This window comes from Chroicocephalus ridibundus, chromosome 15 (genome assembly GCF_963924245.1).
Source record: "Chroicocephalus ridibundus chromosome 15, bChrRid1.1, whole genome shotgun sequence".
In the NCBI taxonomy this organism is placed as follows: domain Eukaryota; kingdom Metazoa; phylum Chordata; class Aves; order Charadriiformes; family Laridae; genus Chroicocephalus; species Chroicocephalus ridibundus.
Genome location: NC_086298.1, coordinates 10,132,746 through 10,145,009, shown reverse-complemented (window position 1 = coordinate 10,145,009; position 12,264 = coordinate 10,132,746). Strand labels below are relative to the sequence as shown.

The 12,264-nt window shown below is 57.1% G+C and overlaps 1 protein-coding gene across 1 annotated transcript; it reads left to right on the top strand.

The window, feature by feature from the left end:
• The first annotated feature begins 1,154 nt into the window (after nt 1-1,154).
• LHX3 (LIM homeobox 3) lies at nt 1,155-7,438 on the top strand. Its single transcript, XM_063353224.1, has 6 exons — nt 1,155-1,224; nt 3,977-4,148; nt 4,377-4,579; nt 4,780-4,931; nt 5,052-5,223; nt 7,020-7,438. Exons 1-6 carry the CDS (start codon nt 1,155-1,157, stop codon nt 7,436-7,438), a joined length of 1,188 nt encoding a protein of 395 aa, XP_063209294.1.
• Nucleotides 7,439-12,264: the final 4,826 nt, after the last annotated feature.

Below are 12,264 nucleotides of genomic sequence, written 5' to 3'. Positions count from 1 at the left end.
GTAATCCCCTGCGAGCAGGAGGTAAAGGGATTCGGGGGATTAACAGGCTCACAGTAACAACCACAATTATCAGCTCCGGCTGCCTGGGGCAAGCGATGCACACACGCACGGGGCTGCCCCCCCCGGCACAGCCACGGACAAGCACACGGACACGTGCACACACACCAACGCCGCCGCACACGCAGACACACAGGCACCCACGGAACGGAGCAGAAGCCCCCCCGGGCACAGACACAGGCACGCACACCCGCATGCACACAGAAACCTGCACACCCCTACTCGCACACCCCCACGGGTACACAGGCTGGCACAGCCCCCCTTGCGCACACAATCACACACCCAAACGCCGGACAAACGAGCGCACACCCGCGCACACCCACGCACACCCACACAGCTACACCCGCAGCCCTGCGTGTGCGCGCCCCTGCGCCCCATGTGCACACTCGTGATCCAGCGCGCACCCCCCGCCCTGCTTGTACCTCCAAATACACACGTGCACACTCACACACGCACGGCCACGCAAGTCCATGTCCAGCCCTGTCCTCAATTAGTGCAATTAACCTCCGCCAGCCCCAGGGCGCAGATTGGCATGGGTCAGACACAACTCCTCAGCCGTTACCTCCCCGCGCTCATTAACTAATTACCGGAGGGGGAAGAATCCCTCCAACTCCCCACGGGCGGCGTCGGGGGAGACCCCCGCCGCGGGGGCAAACGAAATCCGGGCGCGGGGGGGCGCGGGGGGCGGCCGGTCCCGGGGGGAGGCTGCCCCCGACGGCGACTCCCTCCCCACACTATTTGCCGCCGTCGGGGGCTTTGGGGGGGCCCCGGGGCCGCTTTGCGCCCGAGGGCGGCGACTGCAGCCTTGAGCCCACGCGTCGGGCGCGGCGACCCCGGACACGAGTGGGACGCGGAGGGGACAGTACCCCCCTCCCCGTCTCCTCCCGCTTTTGTGATGCTAAAGAGCCCCGCGGTGAACCGCGGCCCAGCTGCGGCCCGGCCCGACGGCGCGGTGCCGCCCCCGGCCCGCCCCGCTCCGCCCCGGGCGGCGGCCAGCCCCCGCGCCGCTCCCTGCGCTCCCCTCCGCGCCGCTCCGCCACTCCTCCGCAGCCACCCGCGCACCTCGGACGGCGCCCGGCGCACCCGCGGAAGCCGCGATGTTGCTGGAGCGGGTCCGCGCCGGCTCGGAGAAGGCAGCGGAGCTCTGCCCCTTCCCGCGGAGCCCAGGTGAGGGGGGCGGCGCGCAAACTTCCGCGTCCCCCCGCGGAAGCACAGGTAGCGGCTCCGGGAGCCCCGATGGGAGCGGGCCCGGCCGTTCCGCGCTCCCCGGGATACCGTCGGGTCCGCGGTCGGGGCTGGCTGCAGGGGAGGGAGGACGGCCCGACGGCACCGGAGGATCCGTCCCGGACCATCCCGCCCGCCCCACGCTCCCTCTCGTTCTCTCCTGCCTCGTCCCCGACATCAGAGACAATCCCGCTGCCCCCCGCATCCCGGGGTGCTCTGCCCCGCACTGCGGAGCGGCGGCTCCTGCCCTGGGGTCCCGCCGTTCCCCGCGTAACGAGGGCAGGAACAAAACGGGGAGTTTCTGCCCGCCGGCTCCCCGCCGACGGCGGCACCCCCTGCGCCACCCCGCCCGTCTCCGACCCGGCGTTTACCCCCTCTGGAAAACCTCCCGCTAATTCCATTCCTAAATTATTTTTTTTCCTCCCGTTTAACGAACGAGACAGCACTGTCGGGGCGGGGAGGATGGGGCCGCGCTCCCCTGGCGTGTCCCGGACGCCGGGGCTCTCACCGAGGGCGGCAGAGCCGCGTCCGGGGCAGTGGGTCCGGTCCCGGTGCGGACCCGTCCCGTTTCTCGCCAGCGTCGACCGCGCCCGACGGGAGCTTAAAACCGAAACAACGAGGAGGCGGGGCGGGGGCCCCGCCGGTGTGCGGGGGCCGAGGTGTCACCGGGAGCGGGACCTGCCGGGCAGCCCGGCAGCCCCCCGCCGTCGGGCCGGTGCCCCCGGTCCTGCCCGGCGCTTGTCGCCCGATTTAGTCTCTCTGGGGCTCTCCGCGGTGCCGTCACAGCAGCCGCGGTAATTGCGCATTTGACCCGGCAATCAGGAGATGCTTTTGCTATCGGAGGGACCGAAAGCGAACCCCCGGTAGAAGGAACGACGCGAAAACGTCGTTTTTCCGCAGGACGCGAAGCCCTTTCGTGGCACCGCGGTCCCCGGCCGGGCTCCGTCGGGGCCCGGGGAGGCAGCGGGAAGGGAGCAGCGGGGCTCACCGGGGCTTACCGTGGCGGAGGGCCGGGGCAGTGCGGCGGCAGGACCGGGCCCGGCGGGGGGTTCGTGCCGCCGGAGGGGCCGAGCCGCGCTGTGCTTTGCCCGGGCCGGGGGGAAATACCGGGGTTTGCGGCTCAAAACGAGCTCGGGGCAGCGACCGGCGCTGCCTCCCCCGCTCCGGCGTCCCACGGCTCGGGCCCCCGCCCGCCCCGGCCCCGTCGGGGGGCGGCCTCGCCCGGGTTTCGTTTACCAGCGCCCCGAAGCCGTCACCCTCCCGCCGTGCCCAACCGGGAAGGGGCGGCGGGAGGGGATGTGCCGGGGGGGGGGCGGATTAAATACAGTGCGCCGCGGTGCCCTGCCCGGCGCTTCAGACCGGCACCGGCGGGGAGGGCCGGCAGCTAAAAATAACCAGCTTTAGCGAATTAAATCCCCGGGCCGCGGGGGTGGCAGTGGCCGGGGCGGGGGGGACAACTGCCGCCGTGATTTGGGGAGGTCGGGGAGGGGAACGCGGCTGTTCCGCACCCCGGTCCAGCCTCGGCAGCGACGGGGCGGGGGGCGGCGACGGGCGCGGGGCTGGGGGCAGTGGGGGCTGCGCCCGCGCCCCGCGGAAGATGAGCCAGCGCCCGCGGCCCGCCTGAGGGATCGGCGCTACCGCGGCCCGCCGAGTCGCCATGCAGCGTAAGAGCCGCGGGCCGGGACCGGGCCGGGCTTTACCGGGACCTTGCGGGGCTGTGCCGTGTTACCGTGCCCGGGGCTGTGCTGGGCTGTGCCGTGTTACCGTGCCGGTGCCCGAGACCGGTCTTCCCCTGGCAGCCCGGGGCCGGGGCCACTGTCTTTAGCGCTGCCGTTATTGGGGTTATTTGTTTGGACACGGTGAATTGTTGAGGAGATGATTATATCTGTAACAGTATCATCTCCACCTCTACCCTTACCCCACGGCTATACATCTCTATATATCTCTATACAGTTATCTTTACATATAGATACTCTTACGTCTGCATCTATCTATATCCATACAGCCGTGTCTATATATTGCTCCGTCTGTATCTATACCGATATATCTATATTTATGTACCTCTATATCCACATTTTTACTTACCTATCTATATCTATACTTGTATACCGATATCTATATATTTATGTCTATATATCTATACATTTTCGTTTTCTATTGTATCTGATTATTTTTGTATCTCTGTTTCTCTGTTATCTGTATCCTTCTATCATCTCCGTCGGTATGTGCAGGGCGACGGGACAAGCCTACTGCGTTTTTATTTTCAGTGCAATTCTCATAATTTTTAGCAGTTTCTTTCCCGACCCCTCCCTGGCTACCCCGCCGTTATTTGCAGGTGACTTTTGGAAGTGAATGAAAAGGAAAAAGAGCCTGAAATAATTGTGTTGCAACTTTGCCGGCGGCTCGGCCCGGCCGTTAATTCCGTTCCCTTCACTTCCCTTCTCGTTTTCGCCGGTGCCCCTGGGCTCTTCTCCCGGCGTGCGCGACCCGGGGTTCCCTGCGCTCCGCGGCGCGGGGAGCGGCTCACACGTCGCCGCGCCAACGAATTTGAACGAATACTGATATTTTTCGGGCCGTTCCCCGGGCCAGCCCCGCGTCCGCCGTCGGGCAGCAGCAGCCCCCGGGGGCGGCGGGCCGGGGCGGTCCCGGGCGGCGGCGGGAGGCGGCGGGGCTGACGGTGGCTGCCTCCCCGCAGAGATCCCGCTGTGCGCCGGCTGCAACCAGCACATCGTGGACAGGTTCATCCTCAAGGTCCTGGACCGGCACTGGCACAGCAAGTGCCTGAAATGCTCCGACTGCCAAACGCAGCTGGCCGAGAAGTGCTTCAGCCGCGGGGACGGCGTCTACTGCAAGGAGGACTTCTTCAAGTGCGTGGGGACGGGACGGGGGATGGCCGGGGACCGGGAGAAGCCGGGGACGGTGGGGGTGACAGCGCGGGTGGGTGTCAGCACCGCGCACGGGCACGCGTGGGGTTCAGCACCGCGGAGAGCGGCGCGGCGGGCGGGTTCAGCACCGCGGACAGCGCCGTGCCGGGCAGCCGCCCCCTCCCTTCCTCCGCCGCGCTCAGCGGCCGCCGCTTGTCCCCCCCCGCTCAGGCGCTTCGGGACGAAGTGTGCCGCCTGCCAGCAGGGCATCCCCCCGACCCAGGTGGTACGTCGGGCCCAGGACTTCGTTTACCACCTGCACTGCTTCGCCTGCATCGTCTGCAAACGGCAGCTGGCCACCGGCGACGAGTTCTACCTCATGGAGGACAGCAGGCTGGTCTGCAAGGCAGACTACGAGACGGCCAAGCAGAGAGGTACCCCTTGCCCCGTCCCCCCCACTCCCCAAGGGCAGGACGGAGGCGGTCCGGGGCTCGCGGGGACACTCTCATGCAGCGGGCGGGAGGGGCGCCGGGAGCATCTGCCGCCAGGGGGTGGCTGGGGGGAGGAGGGGGGGTCGCACGTCCCCGGCGACGCTCCGGGGTAACTTCACCCCTAACTCGTACCGTGTCGGCAGAGGCTGAGTCCACGGCCAAGAGACCCCGCACCACCATCACGGCCAAGCAGCTGGAAACCCTCAAAAACGCTTACAACAACTCGCCCAAGCCGGCGCGGCACGTCCGGGAGCAGCTTTCATCGGAGACGGGGCTGGACATGCGGGTGGTGCAGGTGAGCCGGGGCGGCCCTGGCCCCCCCCTGCGCCGGGTCTGCCCGGGTCGCGGGGCCGGGGGCGGCGGGGAAGGAGCCGGCCCCGCAGAGAGGGAGCTCCCCGGCGTGCCCTGCTTTCAGGTCTGGTTCCAGAACCGCAGGGCCAAGGAGAAAAGGCTGAAGAAAGACGCGGGGAGGCAACGGTGGGGTCAGTACTTCAGGAATATGAAGCGGTCCCGGGGGACCTCCAAGTCCGACAAGGACAGCATCCAGGAGGAGGGGCCCGACAGCGATGCCGAGGTCTCCTTCACAGGTCGGTCCCCAGAGCCCCGTCCCCCGCCGGGGCTTTGCCGAGTGCGGTCGGCGCCCTCCCTGCAAAGCTGCTGCCCGTGTCTAGGCTGCTTTCACCCTCTCGCTGCTGCGTTAGTATTTTTCAACCATAATACAATGAGTGAAAACAAGTGCCCGAGGCGGGAGAAGTGCAGAGTTGCGGGATTTACCGCGGTGCGGCCCCGGCTGCCCCGTCCTGGCAGGGCTGCGGGGGGAGGAACAGGAGCCGCGGCAGCGAGGGGCAGCCGTGGCTGAGGAACTGCAGGGGAAACTCCGCTCTCCCTCCGGGGAGGCTGTGTCGGGTCCCAAAAGGTGCAGGGAGAGCAGGGAGAGAGCTCCCCGGGCGGGCGCTGCGGGAGTTAGAGCCGCTGCTCGTACGCAGTCTTTGCACGGGACCCTTAGAAATATAAAAAACAGAGTCTGGAATCACTGAACGTTTCTATGGGGAAAAGCGTGTAGAATTATTATTTTTTTTTCATCCTATTTAGGGGTGGTTTCATTTGCGTAGTTACTAGTTAGGACTCCCTTCCCAGTTCTGTGGCAGCTGTTACCTCTCCACGGTGCAGTACAAGGGAGATTGCTGTATGTCGGGAGGTTTCTGCGTCAGAGGGTCCCACTTTTGGAGCGGAGATTTCTGCTGATAAACCCAGGGACATACCTCCACTAACTCTTGTCCTGCATAGCCTCATCCTGTACTCTCCAGCCCCCAGGGCATCTGCTGCAGGGGCAGGATACGGCCCTGTGCTGGCTGAGGGGGGACTGGTGCCTGCGGCGCTGTGTGGGGGCACCTTCTGCACGGCCCCAGCTCCAGCCCAGAGCTGCCCCAGGGCCAGGTGGGCTCTGCCGGCGTTACCTGGTCCCTGCTGCCGCAGTGTCCAAACATGCCTCTGTGTGTGTGTATTGTTTTCAGAAATACAGGCGAGGAGCTGAAATGCAAAACTCTGTGTACATATTGACACAGACGTATGGCTATAATGCATGTATGTTTATACACACACCGCTTTGCATCTCAGCTTCTCTCCCGTGTTCCTAAAAACCATTTGATTTTCAGGCCTGTTTATACACACTGTGCATCAGCGTCATTAAATATGAATATACTATAAATAATAACTAAAAAATGTTGAACAATTATTGATAGCTTGATGCCACAAACAGGTTTGTATCCTAGGCAACCGAGCAGCTCTCACTGTCCATAAAGCCCCTAACGAATGCAAACAATTTTTGCTGGTAACTTAAGAAATATTGCCCATTTTTCAGAAGTGTTTCTCGGTCATACAAATACATTTCATTAGCCTGTTCCGGAGCAGACAAATACTGCTGAGATGTAATTTTTTTTTTTTTTTCCTCAGCAATGGAGTGTTTTTCTTGCATCTGTGAGTGTTCAGGTAGCTCTTAAAAATGATACAAAAATTCAGGATAAACCTCAAACCCAAAGAGAAACGCAGAACAAAAGGTGGAAAGACATTGAACTCACATTCTGCTTTATAGGATTATTTTTAAATCACAATCTTATATTTTAATATGTATTTTTAATGCATATTTTTAAAATCCCAAAAGTATTAGATGTTTATACTCAAAAAAAAAAAATAATCCTGTGGCCTTCTATGCAGACCCGTCACCAAGGACAGGAATAATAAGGAGTTACAAGTGGCAAGTGCGTGGCTGCTCAGCTCCCATCCGTCTAATGCGTTTATACCCAGAGCTTGCAGGAGTCCCCGTGTGACCGCTGCCAGCCGTGGCCGTTGCTCTCCCAGTAAAACCAGTCTATTTCCCTTCCAGATGAGCCCTCTATGTCCGAGATGAGCCATTCCAATGGGATTTACAGCAATCTCAATGAAGCGTCCCCTGCTCTGGGGAGACAGGCTGGGACCAACGGGAGCTTTGCTCTGGACCACAGTGGCATCCCAGCTCAGGACCAGTACCACGACCTGCGATCCAACAGCCCCTACGGGATACCCCAGTCACCAGCTTCCTTGCAAGCACTGCCAGGCCACCAGCCTTTAATCTCCAGCTTGGTTTACCCAGACAACGGCTTGGGCATCATGGGACAAAGCGGACAAGGGGTGCCCCAGTCCATGAGGGTCCTGGCCGGGAACGGACCCAGCTCCGACCTCTCCACCGGCAGCAGCGGGGGATACCCGGATTTCCCTGCCAGCCCGGCCTCTTGGCTGGATGAAGTCGACCACGGTCAATTTTGATACAGGGTCCACCACCCTGCAGTGGGAAGGGAAAGGACTCGGTGCTGGTAAACATCGTCTACTCTTGGAAATAAAGGAGGGATGAACTGTGACTGCCGAGCGGGGCAGGAAAGCGTGGCGACACGGAGAGAGCGGCCGAGCTTTCGGAGGGCGACCCGGCGGCGGGTTGGCAGAGGACGGTGGGCAACAGCAGCCGCCCCGCAGCGATTAACATACGGAGCGTCCAAGCGAAACTGATTATCGTGTCTTTACTAAACACCAAGACTTGTGCTTTACAGATTTGGTATAAGGTATTTTGCTTTCTGTTGTCAGTGCATTCTCCAATGCAAGGACTTTGCTTCATCACCCATCCACACCGAAACCTTTTTAAGAGAAAATAAAGTCCTCATCCACGGTAAAAGGTGTGACAATGTCTATATTTCTATAGGAGAAATGTTAATAGTGAATCACTTCAGAAATCCATGGTAGAAAACTTCTCTGTTCTTCCAGCAGATTTTTTAAAAAGTGCACCGATGCGGTATGTTTTGTTTTATTTTGAATTTACATTAACTTTTCTAAAATGAAATGCCCTTTAATATGCCAATCATTTATCAACAACCCTTTTCCTTTGTAAAATGAAAATCGTATGTTAATTCTGCTTCTCATCTTTTTAATTTGTAGATTGCTAGCTTCATTCTTCCATATAAGCATCAAACCGTGAATAGATGTATTTATTACCAAATAACTACGCTTTCATCACGAGGTCAAGAGGCGATTTTTTTCTTGACCCAGGAACACTAGCGGCTCTGGGTTGTGAATTTTATGCTTTTCTTTCACATTCCTTTGCAACGGTTTTACTGCAAAGTGTCTCAAAAATCACCCTGATGTCTTGTTGCCAAATACCTTCCCGGGGGGGGTCTCTCAGCGGGGGGGTTTGGCTGGTTTAGTTCCAGCCGCTCTCCAGGCACCGCTGGGAGCGTGTCGGGGCGAGCGGACACTTTCCTGGCGACACTTCTCTGTTCCCGGCGTTTGTGTGTTTCCGCCAATAAAGCGCGAGCTGATTGTGAGGAAAAAGGCAAGACAATATGTATATTGTTCTCTGTAAAAAAATTATCGAATTAACTGTAGATTATGTGAATGTCCAGTGTCTTTTATTTATATTCTCGCTTTCTCTCTGATGATCAAATACTTCAAGATTACAAATAAATTTGTCAGCTAAACTTTAAATAGTCTTTTGCTAAATTCACATCTAAAGCATCAATACAGGTAAATGCAATACCTGAAAATAAAAGGAAAAGCCCTCAAAACTCGATGTCATGGCTCAACAAAGTGCTGAAATACACTCTTCCCTTTAAATACAGGAGCAAACCCACTGATGTAAAAATGCTTTGATAAGCTGAAACAAACAAACAAAAAAAAAGACGACAGTTTTAGAGGCTGGCAGTCCTTGGGAGATGCAAACAGCATTGCTCTGTGCGTGCGCAGGCTTGGATCACGGTCAAGCTATTTTTGACAGGTCGGGGTTATTTTTCAGCATTCAAGCAGAAATCTGTGCTGACAAAGCGATAGGAAAGAGCAGAGTCTGATATTGTCTGTGTGTGAACAGAAAGTCAGATATTGGACTATTTCAAAAAGAAATCAGAAAGGGAAGGAAAAGACCCTGAGGAATGAAGCTTGACGGAACGTTTGCACCCCGTGTGTGTACACACGCGAGAGGCACGTGAACAGGCGCATCTCCGTGTACCAGCCTGTGTCCCGCTCCTCGGAGCAGAGTGAAGCACTTCGCTGAATTCTCTGATTTAAGAATCAGATGGGAGATATTTTTTAAAGCACACGGGCTTCGAGTCTCTCACTGCCCTGGGAAGTCAGGCAATTTTTCCGCCAGGGTCTTCCACGTATCAAGCATCTTTGGAGCGTGCGAATTTGATACCAGCGGGGATGCAGCTGCCTCCGTCCCCCTCCCCGCGGATGCTGCTCCGGCACACACATCCCGAGCTTTGCACCCCGAGGGGACCCCCGGGAGGAGCCGTGCTGTCCCCGGGCGGCTGCCGGCACCCCGGCACGGCACCGCTGCCCCGGGGACTCACCAGATGTCAGGCAGTGATGCCTGGAAAGCCCAGGCTTTTATTCCTTACCTTTTCTAAAGGATACATTGCCACTGCTGGAACAAGGTGACGTTGTCCCTGGTCTCTTGCTATAATCGCCCTCGCCGTTTTGCAGCTGCGGGGGGACGTGTGCTTGCCATAACACGCGGCCGTCGCTCCCCGCTTTGCTCGGCGAGGGTGGGACACTGACGTCCCCAGAAGTGAGCAGGTATTGACAATATTTGCAGAAAGATTTGGATTTGCAAAATCCTTGTTAACCACCAGCATCGTGCAAGAGTCTTTACAGCTTCCCCCCCTCCTGTTACACACACGTTGCACCCGAGGAGAAGAAAAATGTCCAGTTTCTGCCCTCAGTGAGCTAGCAGAGCCCTGCCCAAAGCAAACCAGGTACGTGCCCACCGCCTTAGTGCTGCGATATTCACTCAAGAGGGAAATCCACTCTTTTTTTCAGGCTGCCCAGTCCAAGAGCTACAGCAGGGAAGGGAGAAACCCCACTGCCTGACACCATGGGGCTTTGGGTGTAAAAGCACCACACCAGCTTGGACCTGGGGATGGTATGTGCAAATTCGCTCATGTCTCTGCTCCCTGGGGATTTCTCAGATGGGTGAAGCTGCGTCTCCTGCGGCCACGGCAGAAATTCACCTCCCTGGGGTCTGAGCTCTGGAGCCTGAGCCCAGAGCTGGGCTCGGCAGCAAGAGCCTGGGGCTGCTTTTTCGTCCCTCTCCAGAATTGAGTAATAAAGAGACAACTGTTGCTGCGAGCCCATAGATATATCACAAGGACAACAAAACTTATGGACTAATTAGAAAATTATGGTATTTTTTTTAAAAGCAAATTACAAAACTTCACCCAAACAGAAAACGAGAGTTTGTGTTTTCAGGAATTCCGTGGTTTCTTTTCTCTTGCCCTACGATCTGGAAACACCCCCACCAAATCTGGGTAAGTGTTTTGCATCAAAACAGTTTGGCAGTTCAAGGATAAATAACATTTTCCTACAAAAGACTAAAAAAGACTATAAAAGACACTTATTTCCTGAAAAAGCAGGAAATAAAAACAGAAAGACAGAAATGTAGTTGATTTTAGGATACCGATGCCGTTATAAAACCACTGTCTAGATACTGTAGTAATTGAACACGTATGTTATAGATCTTTTTTAGGTCGTTGCCCTCCCAGCAAATAACGGGCGCTGTTGTTCCTCTCACCCTGGGAATTCCCGGCGGATGGCTGAATTTAAGAAAGGAAGAAATGCAAATTTCACGCTCTGCCTTTGTGCTTTGCTCTGAAAGGCAGAAGGGGCTGGAAGCTGCCGGTGCTTCTGCTCGTCTGAACACGGAGAAGAGCTCCCCAAACGTCCTGATATAAAATTCCGGGATTGCATTTCAGCCTCTCCTTTCAGGGCTGAGGGCAGGGATTCCATTAATATAAATGCTTTCTTCCCGTTAAAAAGAAAACCAATTTGAAAGAAGCAAATAAAACTAACGCTACCCGACTGACTGACAGCTTGTAAAACCCAAACAGAATCAGGAAGCGGGGTTTTGCGTTGCTCAATTTGCAGGTGAGCTTTACAACCTCCGCCGATCTGCCCGAGTGCGTGACATGGGAGGCAGGAAAGTTTTCGTGCTCTTAGCGAGGAAAATCTAATGTATGAAGCTTTTCTTCTCAACAGCATATTAATGCTTTAGAAGCAGTTGTGCCTAAACTTGCATTCCCTATAGACACAGGAAATTATTAATTTTGTAGCAAACAGTGGAAATAACTTGGTTTTTTCTCATTCTGATTCCCTGTATGAGGCCAGTGAGAACAAACCCCTCATGCCAGGAGGGAGAGACACCACCTTACTCTTAAATATTTTCTGGAATTTCCGTGGGGTGTCAGCTCTGTCGGGGACCCCATCCATTGCTGCCGGTGCTCGCAGTAACCCAACGCCCGTGAGCCCGGCTGGGAGCGGGGAGGCCAGCGGGAGCCATGTGCCGGGAGGGCGGATAATCCGCCCGGCTCCGCTCGCACAGCTTCTGCGGCAGCTACTCCTTGAGCAGCCGGTGCCAGCCCAGCCACGCAGGGATGGGGTACGCGGGCTTTATCCAGCCTCATCCAGGGGAAGGAGGTGGCTAAAGGGGGTGTCCCCTGGTGGGGTCCTAGGGCTGGCCTGGGGACAAACCCAAGGTGCAGGGCTTGGGGATCTTAGTGCCGCTTTGGGGACATTAGTTCCCCTTTGGTGACATTAGTGCCCCTTTGGGGACGTGGGCCAGGTGAAACCCCTCCCCCACAGGGAGCAGGGCAGGTGGCTGGGGCTGGGTCCCCTCGGGGTCCCCTCCGGTGGCTTCTCCCAGATGTCAGAGCATCCGAGCAAAGGTGTTCTCACCGCCCTGCGCGTCCCGCCTTGCCTCTCCCTGCAAGCACCAAGGTCTGCGGGAATAAGGCAGGAAAGCAAAGACCTGCATGATTTATACACTGAAATAACATTTAAAAGCAGCAAATGACTTTGTTAAGACCTGACAAGAAAACCAGCAAAAATATGCTGAGAAAAAAAGCAAAGGTGTTTAAATTGTTGTGTTTTTTTTTCCTTTCTGACATCTTTACTACTATGCATTTTGCACTAAACCACACGTGCAGGCGTGTTTGTTGGCACCCGTGTAGTGGATAGGGAACAGAGCCTGGGGAAAAACGTTGATTTAGGATGCAGAAAGGACTGGTTTTGTGCTCAGCATTTTGCAATCCGGGGATGAAAAATAATTTAAGAGC

Excerpts from the sequence above, each read along its gene's own strand:
- LHX3 (XM_063353224.1), top strand. The coding sequence starts at position 1,155 with ATGTTGCTGGAGCGGGTCCGCGCCGGCTCGGAGAAGGCAGCGGAGCTC. Across the intron at positions 1,225-3,976 it reads CCCCTTCCCGCGGAGCCCAG|AGATCCCGCTGTGCGCCGGC; the intron begins GTGAGGGGGGCG and ends GCCTCCCCGCAG. Across the intron at positions 4,932-5,051 it reads TGGACATGCGGGTGGTGCAG|GTCTGGTTCCAGAACCGCAG; the intron begins GTGAGCCGGGGC and ends CCCTGCTTTCAG.